General features: G+C 58.8%; 1 protein-coding gene across 1 annotated transcript; it reads left to right on the plus strand.

Annotated features, from left to right (window-relative positions):
- Window positions 1-4,336: 4,336 nt before the first annotated feature.
- Window positions 4,337-9,276, plus strand: LOC119102795 (uncharacterized). Its single transcript, XM_037226248.1, has 7 exons — window positions 4,337-4,349; window positions 4,555-4,663; window positions 6,010-6,117; window positions 6,682-6,807; window positions 7,160-7,346; window positions 8,215-8,667; window positions 9,268-9,276. The coding sequence occupies exons 1-7, from the start codon at window positions 4,337-4,339 to the stop codon at window positions 9,274-9,276; spliced, it is 1,005 nt and encodes a 334-aa protein (XP_037082143.1).
- The last annotated feature ends 7,832 nt before the right edge of the window (window positions 9,277-17,108 follow it).

Raw genomic sequence — 17,108 nt, forward strand, 5'->3', positions numbered from 1 at the left:
TTCTCGTCGCAGGACGCGGCCGGTGAGCGGCGCGATGGCCGCGCCGGCAAGCCGGACGTCAACAGCGTGCTCAACAGCATCATCAGCTTGCTGGGCGACAACGTGCGGCTGGTGGGGTCCGCCGGCCGACCGCGCGCCCAACCGAGGCCCGAACAGGCAGCGGCCGCGACCGCGACCGCCCGGCAACCCGACCTGTGGCGCCCACGCGGCATCAACAACCGCGGTCCGCCGCAGTTTGTGGCTGTAAAGAACCGGCCGGCGGTGCGGCCGTACCCGAGCCACCTGCCGCCGCCGCGGCGGCCGCAGCCCCGCCCGCGGCCCCAGCCGCAGCAGCGGCCGCCCATCGCGCCGTACGTCCAACGGCGTTCCGCTGCCCGAGCAGTTGGTGCCGCTGCGAGGCGAAGCCACGCCCACCACGCCGGCGCCGCCCATTCGGCAGACCGTCGTCACCGACGTGGAGCCAGCTGCCGGCTAGCGAGCGGCCGCAGGCGACAGCGACGGTCGCACCGACGGTCACGGCCAGCGCCGAGACGGTTGTCCACGGACGGCGCTGCGCCCGAGTCGCCGCCGCCGCGCCGCGCCGCCACTGCCGCCGCAAGTCACAACGACGGAGACGACGTCGCGACGGAAGGCTTCGACGGAGAGCGGGACGAGTGGAGATGAGAGCGGGGAGAGTGACGTGGTGACCGCCACAACATTGAATGAGGAGACGGACGACGGAGACGGCCGAGTCGGGCGGTGACCGACCGGCCGTCGCAGCCGACGACGACAGGACGCGCCCCGCTCGGAGACCACGACAGAGGCGCGAGAGACCACGACCTCCGAGCCCCCGACCAAACCCGTGGGCCCCTCCACCGCCGACCCGCCGCCGCCGACGCCCACGCGAGAGGTCCAGCAGTGGGTGGAGATCCCAAGCACGCCGCATGAGCCGCTCTCAGTCGTCCGAGAGCCCGGCCGCCGGACTGGGCGGTCCGCCGTCGGCACCGGCCGCCACGACCGCCGCTGCGGCCCTCCAGTTCGGCCGCTGTCGGTGTTCTCCGGTCGGCCGGGGTCGGTGGTGGACGCCACGCGGCCCCGGCCGCCGCCGCATCGGCCGCCCGGCAGACCCCAGGTCATCCAGGCGCAGCGGGTTGGCGAAGTGTTTGACATCACCGTGTCGGCGGCCCAAGGGTTCGGCGGCGGCCGCCGACCGCCCCCGCCGCAGACGCCCTCCGGACAGCCCTACGTCTTCCCAGGTACTGGCGGCTGATCATACCAGGCTTACATAGACTCGGTCCAAATGCTCAGCGGAGAAAGTGTTTGGTCTTGTTGACAGTTTGCAAGGGATTGGTAAACACAGAGACTGGTCCGTCTATCTGTAAATGTAGGCTGTAAATGTCATCTGGTTCGCACTGAAGGGATCTTGGTTGGCTAAGTCTCTGGCAATCGCACGTAAATATGTGCTACGCACCTCATGAAACCATGCATCTCTTCAGAAGTTGGCTTGCCTTGCATAATGTAGTACAGACGGTATCCACTTTAGTTTCGGAAGCCTCTTTCTAAAGCTCACGAGGTGCACACCTTCCACGCGCAGTGGATATCAACCAGCTGCGCAGGCCAGGAGACATCATTACCGAGCCAGACGCCGTCAACAACGTGGTCTCCATCGACGGTCGGCGCACCTACTTTGACCTGGCGCCCACCGACGCCACCAAGGCAGGCGGGGCCTACCAGGTCAGACTCGCCGCATGAATCGCTGCGTGTTGCGAAAGCATGCTCTGGAATGTCCAGGTCATGTCGACCGATGAGATATTCCGTGCCTCTGTTATGTACCACTGCGTTTACTCCGGCACCGTGACGCTCCAAAAGGTCAGGAACGTTCAAATCACCGTGCATGACGAGAGCTCTCATTATTTTGAAGTACTTTATTTAAAAGATGCATTCCGTTATACCTGCACGGATGCATTTAGCTTAGAAAACAGACGTACTGGCTTATGATATGGACGCCCAATCCGCCGCGTAAACTATGTCTACCCGTAATTCCTAACCCCTCCCGCAAGATTCGGCATATGTTTTTTGCTTGCTGTGGCTCGTACTTAGCCGCTTTCTATCGAGCAGTGCTTCATTACGGGACCGTTCACGGTCACTAAGCGCTGACGTGTCCTTGTGCCCCGGCAGACGGTGGGTGCAGGTCTCGGCCCAGTGGGTCAGGCGCCGTCCAGCCGACCCTCACGCCCGACGCGGCGACCCGTCCAACCCACCCCGCCACCCAGCCGCCAGCGACCTCAGCGGCCCCAGCGGCCTCAGCGGCCGCAGCGGCCCAGCGGCCCCAGCGACCCCAGCGGCCTCAGCGGCCTCAGCAGGCGGCGTCGATGTACGCCGGCCAGCGCCGCAGGCCGTCACCGCCGCCCCATCCGGTGAGAGACCGGCGAAGCATTGCCGGAGTGGGCCTCAACACTACCGGCCAGAGGTCTTGTCGATTCAGCATTGGATGCGCATTTGCATGACCGGAATATTCACACATTCTAGTGGCTGTTATTGCACCTATCGTGCTGCTCCATGGATTTTTGGAGCGTGGAAAAATAATGACTATGAGTTGAGAGGGGATTGCGTGATAAATTGACGTGAATGTTAATATGCAGAGATGAGGGACGTGGCTTAGCTCCGTTTAGAGGATAGGCGAACAGGTGATCATGTAATCAAAACACTGCGCCTACCAGCCTCATCATATGGCCTTAGCCGACTGGGGTGCTACTGATAAATACATTCATTTCATTTGTGTCAGTACGACGTTGACCTAGCTTATGCTTACATGACTCACTCTTATCATCACGTCACTTGGCGTTTCGAGCTTTCTTTCCTTCAAAACGTGCCACGTGGCTCCTCCTCAGGATCGACACGTGTATCGTGGGCGACGACAGCACGTGCAAGCGCGAGTACAACGAGCGGTGCCGGACTGAGGACGGCGTCTCGTCGTGCCTCTGCCGGCCCGGCTACAACCGACTGCGGCCTCGCACGGCCTGCAAACGTGAGCGCCCCTCCCGGCTGAGGCCGCCCGCCCACGAGGGCACACGCCCACGGAGGCCGCCAGACAGCCAGCTCCTCCACCTACCGTCGAAAGCAGCGACGAGTTTGGGCTGGGTGACGGTGGCGGGAAGGGGCTTACAAGGCGTCCGTGTTGTCCATTCGGCTGCCATCTCGCTGTGTGGAGTTGGCGATTTCCAGTTTATTATGTGCGCTGAGGTGGCGCTCGGGACGACCGGTGGGTGGAGTGGCGGGTCTGTTACAAGACGTAACCGACTTTCAAGCTGGTGCGATTGTTTGTGACGTTGGAGGGTCCATGACGGATGTAAGTATTATCATTTCTGTACAAATTGATGGCATCAAAACGTCGCATGGCGAGATTGACGCACTGGCGACTAAGCGTATTCCAGTGTTGCGCTGTACTGTTGTGTTGGTATCGCATTGTGTGATGACGCCGGCGCCCCTGTCACCGGCAGGTGTGGTGTCGGTGGTGATGTCGGTGAAGGTGGACGGCGTCGGAGACCAGCGCCTCTCCTGGGACTCGTCGCTGGCCGACCCGGGACTCCGAGGTCTTCCAGCAGCTGGCCTGGGACGCTCAGCACGCCGTGCGTACAGAGGCTTATGGCTGATGCACTGAAGTACCTGCGTATACCCCATGACCTGACCTGACCTGATCTGACATGCCAACTTCAGGCTGTGACAGAGGCTGCCAGCTCAGCCCCGCCGACTACGAACTCTGAGAAATCTCCTTTCGACTCCCCACCAAAACACCAATATGAGGAAACCTCGAGCCTTCAGCACGAGTGCCCAAGCCCATGTCGCAATAAACCTAGTTCTCCCTAACACATGAGGGCGGCCAGCGCATGGCATGTCTTTCAACAGCTTGGCGTCGCGTGACATGACGTGGCGTCTCCCTTCCCCGCACGCAGATTGGCTCGGCCATGTCCGGCACCACCATGCGCGACATCTACATGGGGAACCGGGTAAGCGCGTTCTACCCGCTTGTCCGGCGGCGTGGTACTGAACACGACGGTCAGCCTGCTGGACACGGCGCAGACGCGGAGGCGCCAGGTCAAAGACGAGCTGCAGCGTCAGATGGTGCGTGCCATCAAGGCCAGCGACAACAACATCGGCGACTCGACTCTCTTTGTCGAGGGCCCGCTCAACCCAGTGCCCGGCCGTACAAGGTGAGGGCGGTGGGTGGGGGGGGGGGGGGGGGGGACCGTTTGGCAGGGGTTTGCCGGTGGTGAAGGATGCAGCTGTTTGATAGGAGTTCGGGGTCTGGGGTCTTTGCTTTGCTTAATTATGCGATCTGTGAGGAGTCAACTACGAAATGGTTTTAGAAGGTGCCGGTGGATCTCTGATCTGTTTTCACTCCGTTGCTACCTCGTCGCCACAGCATTTTGTCTCAAAGTTATCCACAGTTTGTTTTGCTACTTTCGTTGGCATGGTTAGCATACAAGGAAATAAACCAAAATTGCACCTATGCAATCCAGACGCAACTCTGCTCTGATCACCAGCGTGTGAACTCGGCGTCCCCTTAATCCACAGACCTGAACGAGTGCAGCGATCCTGACCAGCACGACTGCGACGAGCACGCCGAGTGTAGCAACGTGTTCGGCAGCTTCCTCTGTCGCTGTCAGCCCGGATACGACGATAGGTGAGGGTAGCGCGCACTTGGAGGCCGGGCTGGAACGCCCCGGCTGCGGCTGGCCGGGAGCAAGGCTGGGTGTCCTGGAATCTCTCGCGTCAGCACGGGCAGTGTTTTCTGGACGCTACCCCCGCCACCCTCAAGCGGGCGACGTGGGCAACTCCAAGTATCCACAGAATGTTTATGTGACTTAAGCCGTAATTGGTCCAGGGAGTCATCGTTATCCAGTGAGCCAAGTCTTCCTAATCTTGTGCCCAAAGAAGGAGAACGCGGAATGGGAGCAGCCTCGAGTTTGTGCTGGTCATCTGGCTTGTCAAGTACCGGTCTGGGATTACATTCTGTGGTTGGCCGATACATTTGTGCGGGAATGTGACTTTCCAAAACGAAGAGATGCCCGATGATAAATCGCCAGCATGAGTGCGTTCCACGCCCACTGGCGTTGGAGACCGCAGTGCCATTGGAGACCGCAGTGCCATTGGAGACCGCAATGCCATTGGAGATCACAGTGCCATTGGAGACCGCAGTGCCACTGGAGACCGCAGTGCCATTGGAGACCGCAGTGCCATTAGAGACCGCAGTGCCAATGGAGACCGCAGTGCCATTGGAGACCGCAGTCCCATTGGGGACCGCAGTGCCATTGCAGACCGCAGTTCCATTGGAGACCGCAGTGCCATTAGCGACCCAGTGCCAATGGAGACCGCAGTGCCATTGGAGACCGCAGTCCATTGGGGAGCGCAGTGCCATTGGAGACCGCAGTGCCAATGGAGACCACAGTGCCATTGAGGAACGATGGCATTTACGGGTCGTGCGCCGAGAATGAATGATTCCTGATGGCGGCGCGCCCCGCTGGCGTTGACTCAGCCGTGACGGCGGCCGTGTCGCAAACGGCGGCGGGTGGCACGTGCGGCCACAGGCATGTCGCGTGGCGTGACGCCGCCAGAGGGCCCGGCAGACAGCCAGGTCAGCGGGCCGTGCCAGCGCGCCGCTGACGACATCAGCCGACAGACGAGTGAAGGCACACGCCAGAATAGCAGAGAATGACGAATGCACGCAGTGCCGGCAGAGAGGGGAAGGTTTTGCACGCTAAAACGCTCTGAGATGGTCTCACATGCGCTCAAATAAAAATGTTGCGATACAGTCTCGTACGCGCTGTTTCGATTATAGCGGTGGTTGATAAGCGTAGCACCTGTGTCGTGCTGTTGGCGTATATTGTTGTTAAACCGAGACCGCTCATCGATTCAAACTGAACTAAAACATGTTTTGACACAAAGATTCTCAGTGATGCCCACATTCACAGTATCCGCGTCTGGTACACGGGGCTGGTATGACACCGTGTGACTTATGTCCGGCGGCAGGTACCGCAGCGACGTGCAGAGGGCCGGCCGGTACTGCGACTCGTGCACTGACGACTACTGCAGCGACCGCGGCACCTGCCAGATCTACGACGGGGAGAAGACCTGCCTGTGAGTGACGCCAAGTCCAGTCTCGCCGCGCTGTGTCGCGCTGTGTTGTGCTGTGTTGTGTCACGGCTTTGGAGCCCCGTTGGCTGCCCATCGGCTGCTATGTTGAAGCGCAGAGGCTGGCGCGGGTGTACAGGGCAGTTGGGCTAGCTTAGTCGCGTGCTATCTGCCCCCCTCCCTCCCCCACTTTACGACATCAGTAGTGATGTAGTCGGAAGAACATATGCTGCTGTTGATGAGCTGCCACTTCAGCGTATGATTTTGGCCGTGCAATCCTTGCACTCTCTTTCCCTGCCGAGGGCAAAAACAGAGGGGCGTAGTTGCCCGAAGCTCAGTTACCAGTGAACCAAGCGTGTTGAATTGGGGGCACACGTCCGACTGACTGCGGCGGCCGCTCGTCGATTTTCCCATTCATCCATCGGCCGCACCATTCATCCTTCGGGTGCACCATTCACCCATCGGCTGCACCATTTCCGGTTTTCAAGAAATCCTGCACGTCGGAGCGTCCACCGAAACGTGCTGGCGGACAGCCTTGGCGGCCGTAGTAGTTACCATTTTCCTCGACAGATGTCGCGGCTCGTACTACGGCGCGCGTTGTGACGTGGACGGCGAGGTGCTGGGCGCGGCGCTGGGCGCCACAGCCGCAGCCGCCCTCGTTATCGTGGCCACCTTCATCTGCCTCTGCAAATGGAGGTAACCGTCCGGCGGCCGGCGGAGTCCAGGCTCTGGCGCCGGCCACGGGGAGGCCCCGTCACCGCCGGGTCGGTTCGAACTAACCCCGCGATCGGGACAAATGGCGACAAGTCACTTCCCTGAACGTCGTGGGATGAGAACTTACGTCATCATCGTATAGAAAGAACCCAGACGGTCTGTTTGCATGGTCAGGCTGGTCTCATGGCGATACGGTCCGTGCTGTAGTGCCATGGAGACCGTTATAGTCTGCACTTGCCATCTAGTCATTCATTGAGACACAGCTAGCTCACATGGACCAAACTCCACTAGTACATCTCAACGACACCCTGCTGACCTGTCTCGTCTCCGGCAGCAAACGCTGGCACCGCGGCCAGGGCCACAACAAGGTCGAGATGGGCACGCTGGGCGCCGCCAGCGGCTACTCCTTCATGAAGCCGTCGGCGGCGGCCGCGGCGCACGCCAACTTTGCCCTCTCGATGGAGGAGCGCATGCGCTGGGCGCAGATGGCTGAGGCGATGGGCCACCAGAATCTGTACGCGGTGAGTAGCGCCGTCAAGTGCGGCCTCCGATGGCCGTTATTGGCAGGCGGCACCGCCGACGGTCCGTTGTTGGCAGCTGCTCCGCAGAGGTGACAGAGGCAGGCGAGACGCGGCGGGGCAGCGTGGCGGGAGCTGTAGACACGACTGGACTGCACTAGACTAGACTGGACTGACCACAGATTCACGACTCACTTCTGCACCTGACCACCATGTGTAGCTTGAGTTTGTGGCGGCCGCGCCGTCTTGTGCTTTACCGCAGTCGTTTTCACGCCACAGCTCCTCAAACCAGGCAGAAACAATGGCCAAGATGTCTTACAAAAGGACTGAGGCTTATGGTTTTCCGTACCTCATACTCTTTTCGGTGGAACCAAGACAAATGCATTCTAGTTTGCTTTTGCTGTGGACTGCGAAATTGCTTTGCCATGGCTTTCGCAACTCATCTAATACTGAGAGGAGAGCACAACAAATAAAAGTCCTCTTCCCGACCAACAACTAGCAAACTACGTGGCCCAGCAAGTTTTTCAAAATATTGCTTGAAGGTTGCGCGCATTGGGATCTTTTGCCTGCACCTTTATGACTTTGACTGCCATCCGACCACAGGGTTCATCAAACACCAGATCGCCAAGTCCAATTGACTTTACTCTCGGTGTGAAAACGGCTGCTATGTGTTGTAGCTCGTGTCGCTCTAACACCTGGACTGCTCTTCTGTGTGTATCGCTTCTTTCTGACGCCTATTAACACTTCGTAGACCTTCAGTACCTATCTCACCGCTGTCTATAGCCACTCACCAGCTTACCTCACCGCTTCAGCGGCGCCTGTGGACGCGACCGACGGACACTGCCTAACGACGGACCTCTGACGTTCGCAGGTCCCCATGTACGCCTCCCACCCAGCGCTGAACCGCTCCGGCACCGTGCACTCCTCTATGCCACGCCACCCGCCCGGGGCCGTGCACCTCTCGCTGGCGCGCAGCCGCGCGGGTGCCGTTCACTCCTCCCTAGACTACATCCTGACCCCAGTGGTGGCGGCGCCGCGCTCTCGACACGGATCGGGCGGCGGCGCCTTCTCCCGCACCCTCTCCCTGCCTCCCCAGCAGCGGGTGGCCTCGCCCAAGGCCGGCCCCTGGTGGCTGCCCGCCCGCCTCCGGGCCAGCAAGAAGACGCTGTCCAGGAGCGGCGAAAAAGTTAGTAGCCGGCGCGACCCGGGCGGCTGGTTCCCCTCCGCTAACACTAGACCTAGAAGCGCGGCGGGCGCCGCGTGTCGCCAGCCGCTCTCGCTCGACAGCGGAGTGAATGCGGCGCTATGGAGCGGAGCGATGACCGTTCGGCCTCGCTCGCGCCCCGGCCGCGGCGCGCCCCGGCCGCGGACGCGGCACCGCCGGCCGCCGCGCGACCGAGAACCGAACATCCGCGGACAAGTTAGTACTGCATGTACGGCCCGCTGTGAGCACCACCGCACGCACGGGCACACACCGGGGCTGACGGCCGGTCGAGGCCGCGGGACGTTGCCGAGCTGGAACTGCGGAGCGCTCACAGGAGCGGCATGGACGGCCTGCTGCCACCAGGAGAGCTTGCAGCTTCCACCAGGAGAGCTTGCAGCTTCCACCAGGAGAGCTTGCGGCTTCCACCGGAGAGCGTGCGGCTGTCAGCAGGAGCCCGAGGCGTCGCGGCTGGCGCGACTGGTTTGCGTCGGCGTGCGCGTTAATTCGAACAATTTAAGTGCACGCAATGGGTCAAAGAGTTTATCAGGCAAACCACATTGTTTGAGATACGGACCCCAGCATAATCAACTTCAAAATATGACTAACTGCATCATGGCTATTCACAACACTGAAGAGGCGATGAATGGCATGCCAATATGACGGTAATGTGGCGGCGTCTGCATATCACTCGCCATCTACATGGTGGACAAACGTGTGCAGATTTGCTGAAGTGGTTATGTGGCCTTCATGACGTTTTTCCACTACACTTTACCTGCACACTGGTCATTGTGCATCACGCGTATATCGTAATTGTGTTTATTGCTGGCAATATGCTCTATGGTTTTTGTTGTACAGTTGCACGGCATCACGGAAAGAAATCACCGGCTTTGCAAATGTCTGTTGTTAAGGCGCATTCATTTGAGTAATATTAACAACACGTCTTGAATGGATGGTGGCCAGCAAAAAGTTGTTCAGTGTGAACGGGCACCCACTCAGTGATAAACGGACGAATATCTAACCACACCTAATCTATTCCCTACCCGCTACGGCTGTCGTAGCCACGTGTCGGTGCGTGGCGCTGCCAGCCGCGGCCCGGGTCCCAGCCGGCCGTCACACCCGCCTCCCGCTGTCGGCTGACGTTCCGCCTGCCCCGCAGCCGGAGCCGCTTGTACGGGGCCGGAGGGGTGCCGCTATACGCCTCGCAGCCCAACCTACAGGGCACCATGGCGGACGGGCCGGCCAGCCTCAACCTCACGAGGAACGGTGGGTGACGCGTCGGGCAGTGACGGCCTGCCAGCCTCAACCTCACGAGGAACGGTGGGTGACGCGTCAGGCGGTGACGGCCGGCCAGCCTCAACCTCACGAGGAACGGTGGGTGACGCGTCGGGCAAGTGACGGCCGGCCAGCCTCAACCTCACGAGGAACGGGGGTGACGCGTCGGGCAGTGGCGGCCGGCCAGCCTCAACCTCACGAGGAACGGTGGGTGACGCGTCGGGCAGTGGACGGATCGCGGCCGGATGTCTGTCCCGCAACTAGTCGTTGGCGCGTCTCCCTTCACTCGTCCACGGGACCTGAGGCACGGGAGAACTGGGAGGCCCACTCGTTAGTCATCAGGAATGGGATATGACGTAGATGGGACGATGGGATGTGACGTCGACGGGACGATGGGATGTGACGTCTCTGCATCGCCGTCTCAACTCATGGCGCCGCGGTTCGTATCGGTCACGCATCGGTCCTGCAGTACTCGGCTGACAATGCCTATGGTATCGTCGACCCTTCATGATTGCGTTGCATGCAGGCTGTGAAAGGCTCGGACGCAGCATTCATCAGCCGGTGTGAAGCGTCCTGAATGAGCCGGTCTGGCCTAGACGCTTTACCCGTGCGACGGTTATGAAGCCATCTGTGGGTGGAAATGGTCGTTTGTGGAGTACTCTCACCCTAAACGCTCCATCGGGGCGGGTCTCGGACCAATTTGCAATGCATGAGGCCGAGCGCTTAGATAGACGACTCGCCCTTATCTGGGCGATGGGCTTCCTGATGGTCTTTCGGGTCAGAACATGCCCCCGCTGTCTCGGTATGTTGACCATTGGCCGCGGCTTGATTAGCATCCGATGACCTGTCTCAGGTACATGTGCTCTGTAGTGGAAAATGCACGCAATCTGTACTGCAGCATTTTAGGTTTTCGTTCCTAAAAATTAAAAGTGTAGGTACCAGCTGTTACTTATATCTGCCACATGACGATGATAACGTCGGCGTCCGTGTCGGCCGCCACATGTGAATACTAGTCGCCCTGCTCAGCCGTCGGTGCGACCCGGCCCTGACCGGCAGCGCCGTCTGCCTCAGGTCGGCCGGCGTTCGCGGCGCAGGCCATGCGCTGCATGACGCCGGTGTACGGCGGCGGGGAGCGGCTGGCGCCGGGCCGGGCCGGCCGCACGCCGGCGCCGCCGCCCGGCGACGACGAGGAGGCGCGAACGGGCCACGGACTGCCGCGGCCCCCGGTCCCGCGGCTCGTTGGCGGTGAGTGGCGGGTCACCGGGCGGCCGGGCCAGGTCACCGGTCACCGGGCGGCCGGGCAGGTCACCGGTCACCGCGGCTTGGGGGACGGCTGGTGTATACTCAGCCAAGGCTGGGAGCGGTAGGTAGGGTGCATGGAGATGGTGTTTGGGGCCGACGGGTGGTTCGAGGGTGCCTGGGGACGTAGTTAGATAGCTGGAGGAATCGGGTGCTGCCGGGTCTAGCTTTCCTGTCGACCTCGGCTCCGTAATACAACAAATGAGGTTTCCCTGTGACATGGTTACAGTAAATGGTATAAGCACGCACACTCCACTAGAAAAAAATTTATCTCAATCGGTTCAATGAAGCCTCCTGACACTTCCCTGGCTACTCTCAAACAGAACTACTTACAGTGCAAAGCTACTAAGGTACAAAGGTATTTACCATGCAAAGCTACTAAGCTACTAAGCTAATTTATCGGCTGTGAATTGCCCATTTTCCCAAAACAAACCGAGTCAGAGTCGCGAGTTCATATTTATAACAACAAATCCATCAATCAAAATACAATGTGACACCAAAACTAGAAGGCAGGCCCTTCAAACAATAGTAGAAACCTCATGCTGTTCACAGGCCTCAATGTATGTACATATATACCCTATCACAGAGCGCGGTGCAGGGTCACACCCAAGCATCCCCCAGCGGGCACCGGTCAGCAGACGCCAACGACGGACTGACACCCCCGGTGGAAGCGCCGCCCCGCCCCTCCCCGACGGCGCGGCAGGCAGCTCCCCCTGACGGACGTCTGACGCTTGCAGTACGACTTCCCGACACTGTCGGCGCACGACTTCCCACTGCACCCCGCCAGCGCCAGCTCCACGCATCAGCTGGTGTACGAGCCGGGCCGGGCGGGCCGCGCCGGCTCGCGGGACAGCCTGTACGAGACGCTGACACCGCACGGCAGCGGCGGTGGTGGCGGCGGTGGCGGCGGCGCGGCCCGCCGCCACGCCTTCGAGCGCAGCCGCGACGAGCTGCTCTTTGAGAAGAGCAACAGCTGGCGAATGGCGTTCTGAGGCGCGCGCCACGCAGGTACGACCTCCGGACGGCAGGCGCCGGCAGCGCTCGGCCCGACCCACCCGACCGCGCCTACAGCCTTTCAGGGGTACCTGGCTTAACACAAAGGAAATGGTGTGAAAAGGCCGTTTTGAGGCAAAAAAAATCTACCAAGAGATGGCAAATCCTCCTGGAAATGAAAAAATGGAAATTGGAAATTGGAACTATTTATGGCGAAATGTGACTAAATAGTTGAGGATTGACGAACGGATTCATGATCCCTGCGGAAAGTGAGTACTCTGTGCGACTCTCTGACATAGCGAATCGATGTAACATCATCACCATCAGCAACATCATCCATGAGCCAGCGAACAGAGTGTTATGTGCACAACAATTTTCAATCAGAACGACAATGCTGTCACTGCAGCAGCCGTCAGCCAGGCCCTTTGTTTCACAAATGACCTCATCTGTATGCCGCCTAACGTTCCTATATCACCAAGCTGGGGGCTTCGGTCTCGGTATTTGCGTAGTTTAAAATTCCATCGGGGCATCTGGTCCGTATTTCTCACAGCACCGCCATATTTGCGGACAAAATGCGACCGACGTGGGTTTGCGGCTCGGGCGGTCCGGCTGTCGCAAGCTCAGCTCAACTGAGACAGGGCGCGCTGTTGTGCGCCGGTTAGACTGCAGAATGGCGTGCTGTTGTCCATTGGCTAGAAACAGCACAGCAAGCCGCCATCCACCGGCTGAGGCCAGAGTCGGAGGCACGTGACTGCGCAGAGTCCGAGTTGATCAGGGAGTCACTGAATTTTGGAGTTAATGTGGAATTGATTTCTTTCGAGAATAGGTAAGTCGAAGCTGGAGGTTAATCACACGTATTGGAAGACGTGGTCGATGAGTAGGCTCAAAAAGGCATGTAAAAAACCTTCTTCCGCTCGATGCAAGCTGGCATTCGTACGGGATGATTTACTAAGGTATGATGGCAGAATGTCCACTCCAGGCTGCTTGCAAACCACAGACGTGCTTCCGTTCAGGACCACCGTCACTGCAATCGGCTTTATTGGAGTCGGTTGTGGAAACCGGAATGTATCCAAGTCTCTATGAGTGGGGATCCGAATGTATTCAATATTGAGTTCTGCTACTCTGGAGAAGGGATCGAGACAGTCTCCTTGCGCTTTAAACCCGCGGTCGGAATCTGGAACTGAAACCGAAAATGGGAATCCCTAGTCGAGAATCGATTCCTTCGTAGCGGAATCAAGCGTAAGTCGGGTGCGGCATACGATATACCCCAGTATGCCCCACGGGGGATACCGTTGTATCCCCCGTGGGGTAAAGAAGGTCCTCGCTTTCACGGCGGGTGCCGTGTTTCCCTCGACGCCCCCTGACGACGGTCACCAGAGGCCAAGTCTGCCTGTGAGGCTGCCCATCGGTGACCACTAAGATGGCGTGAACAGAGAACACGACCCGTACTGAAGCTGACGCTCTGGCGTCAGCCGAGACCTTCTCGGGCTGGCCAGACCACAGACGCCGCGCCGACGCTGACTCTGACCGACGAGACAAGCTCACCGGGCTCGCGATTACGCTTCGGAGGATATATGGACCCCGGTTGTGATGCAACCGTGGGCAGGAACATACATAGAAGCTTGGTTCAGCTGTCGTGAAATGATGTTTTGGATTGGAAAAGACGTTGGCTTTAGAAGAGCTAATGGATAATCATGTATCGTCTTGCACCAGTTTGTTCTCACCATGTCTGTCTTCATTGCCGACAGGGACTTCAGTTCTTCGAAATGCCCTCTCATTATCTGTATCCAGTGCTTGTGTATGCATAGTAGATAAGTTGTAGTTGTAGTAGATAATATAAGTTGTAGCAGATAAGTTGTGACGAACTGGTCTCGTCGCGACTGTTTCCGCTTTGAATACTGCATATTTGGTTCTCTTAATACTGCATATTCGGTATTTGATACTCTTCCGCTGCATGAGGTGCCCACCACGCACACCATGACACGCTCCTTCGCTGTGCCTCGAGCTGCGTCACCAGCTGCCACGTCGGCGTCTGACGCTAAGACCAGCCTGCTTCGGTTGTTCCGCAGGACCAAAGTCTAGTGTACTACGACATTCCACGACTTCGATCAAGAGGAGCCGGTGCGGAGCCGCGGGCCGCCCTCGCTGGCGCTCACCGCCTACAGCGGCCGCTCCGCCAATCACGCGCTCCGGCAGGGGCGGCACGGCCCCACGTGATCAGCGCCTGCTGCGGGTGCGGCAGGTCACGCGTGGTCACGTGACACGCTTGCGCTCGGGCGTCGTCTTGCCTCGCCTCGACTGGTGGTAGACTCGAGTCCGCAGCCTCCGGAAAGAGAGGTGCCAATCAAATGAGGTGTGCGCGCCGGGCGAGATGGAGGTCGCGCCTGCCGGCGCCGCACGGCTTGACCAAGAGCGACCTGAGGCCGTGGAAGGCGCTTTTTGACCAGGTATTGCGCCTGTCTGTGAAACCTAATCTGCGGTGCGTTATTGTGTTACTGTGTTACTGGCGAACTCTTGGGAGTGTCAGCTGGTGCGTGTTTCAGATCATGTCCTACTGTAATTGACAGCGATGTGCACCGATCGCGAGTGTGTCGTCATAACAGTCATGCGTCGCGCCGTGTCCGTGTTATGTGATTGTATTGTATAGCTGACCAGTGACCATGCATCTCAGATATCAATATACATGGCGAAGAGGCATGCTGGGCGCGGTGCGGAAGCTGCTCCGTCACACGGATCTCGTATGATCGATGCACGTCAACAGCCGACGCCGATCTGGACCGAGCCGAACGCGATAATCGGCGCGTCTTTCTTGTGCTGTGCCAGATCGGTGCTGAGATAATGCCTGCCAGCTGTCATTCCGGATAATGTGGGTGGTGTCCCGAACCTCGACCACAGCTACATCACGACCACCTGTGACAAACCCCACATTACGACCACCTGTGACAAGCCTCACATCACGACGACCTGTGACAAGCCTCACATCACGACCACCTGTGACAATCCTCACATCACGACCACCTGTGGCAAGCCTCACATCACGACCACCTGTGGCAAACCTCACATCACGACCACCTGTGGCAAACCTCACATCACGACCACCTGTGGCAAACCTCACATCACGACCACCTGTGGCAACCTCACATCACGACCACCTGCGACAAGCCTCACATCACGACCACCTGTGGCAAGCCTCACATCACCATCACCTGTGGCAAGCCTCACATCACGACGACCTGTGACAAGTCTCCAGAACGAAAACTATCCCAAGTGGTGTGAACAACAATATGGTTGGTCGATACAAACTTGCAACGAAAGCTCGAGCTGGTGTGCTACTTTATTTGCGCCATTAGACCTGGCCGCCCGTAGGATTTTCAGTTCGTGAGAGCGACGGGCCTCAATGCAGCTGACTCCCAACTGGGCGGCTGCTTTGGTCACGGATTCCCAGGGTTCGATGCGGGCGGTGGCGACGCGGCTGGTCCGCCAAACTAATTAACACGGCGGCCGTCCGCCAAGTCCACCTAAACTAATCAGCCGGAGTTTTCCCAGGGGTAATCAAAACGTGCCGCAGGGTTTCGTGACCGTTTTTCTGATGGAATGTTGCACACATCCCTTTCAGCGTGCCGTGAGCGCGGAGTCACCCAGGCGCCAGCTGACTTACGATGAAGCGGGGTTGTCGGTATGAAAGTGACAGAAACAGCCCACATATCCCACCAGAATCCGTCGAAATTGATGGAGGCTGGATTAACGAGTCGGTTTTGAAAGCCCCTCTCCGGATGTAGGCCACGACCGTCTGAAGGGCTTACGTGAATGCGAGTCCCGCTTTGCGAAGCCTCAGTAGCTTGCAAAGGCTTTCTTCGGATGTCTTAGTTCGAAGCGGACGCGCGTGCACCGGGCGAGCTTTGGAGAGACGCTCGTGCGCCACGCGGTGCGGTGCACACGCATGCGTCATGAACCTATATCTGCGCCACATGCGGCGGTGCTTTCCACAAAACAAGATTTGTACTATCCCGAATCTTTCAGCGCTGGTTTCTCAGGGAAGCTGTCGATTTCGCTGTGTTGCCGCTGTGTCGCAGCAGCAACAGAAAGTTGTGTGATCACTTAGCTCGATCAGTCAGACATTATCACGCCTGTAGATGGTTGGGTCAGTCTATACTCTACAGGTTTTGCGGTCCCAAAGGCAACGTGACTGTCCTTCGTGAAAAGGCTCTTAGCACTTATTAAAACTCTGAACGTGCACGTGCTGACGAGATGGTCTCGCCACCAGAACCCCGAAGCACTGTGCTCTGAAGATATCAAGTTTGTACCAAAATATGCCATCGACTTGCACAAAAAGGGAAGAAGTCGAGACAGTTTGGAAAGTAAGAATATCTGTGAGAAAAATATTACTTACGAAGAATGATGGAAAATATCTGGGAAGCCCTATATGGCTAAACCCTTTAACATCTGAAGAATTTCACGCATAAATGGTTGATGCACGACATACCTACTGATTTGCTGACCATGAAGATCAAGTAAAACTACAGCGTGACGGCCGCCCAGGTGACCAGCCCTCTCTGTGATCCCCGGCACAGCGTGACGGCTGCCAGGTGACCAGCCCTCTCTGTGATCCCCGGCACAGCGTGATGGCTGCCCAGGTGACCAGCCCTCTCTGTGATCCCCGGCACAGCGTGCGGCGCCCGGGTGACCAGCCCTCTCTGTGATCCCCGGCACAGCGTGACGGCTGCCCGGTGACCAGCCATCTCTGTGACCCCGGCACAGCGTGACGGCTGCCCAGGTGACCAGCCCTCTCTGTGATCCCCGGCACAGCGTGACGGCGCCCAGGTGACCAGCCCTCTCTGTGATCCCCGGCACAGCGTGACGGCTGCCCAGGTGACCAGCCCTCTCTGTGATCCCCGGCACAGCGTGACGGCTGCCCAGGTGACCAGCCATCTCTGTGATCCCCGGCACAGAGTGACGGCTGCCCAGGTAACCAGCCCTCTCTGTGACCCCGGCACAGC

This window comes from Pollicipes pollicipes, unplaced genomic scaffold, assembly GCF_011947565.3.
Source record: "Pollicipes pollicipes isolate AB1234 unplaced genomic scaffold, Ppol_2.1 Scaffold_5724;HRSCAF=6776_pilon_pilon_pilon, whole genome shotgun sequence".
In the NCBI taxonomy this organism is placed as follows: Eukaryota; Metazoa; Arthropoda; class Thecostraca; order Pollicipedomorpha; family Pollicipedidae; genus Pollicipes; species Pollicipes pollicipes.

Coding starts and splice junctions, on each gene's coding strand:
- LOC119102795 (XM_037226248.1), top strand. Junction 4,664..6,009: donor CAGCCCGGATACGACGATAG/GTGAGGGTAGCG, acceptor GTCCGGCGGCAG/GTACCGCAGCGACGTGCAGA. Junction 7,347..8,214: donor GCCACCAGAATCTGTACGCG/GTGAGTAGCGCC, acceptor TGACGTTCGCAG/GTCCCCATGTACGCCTCCCA.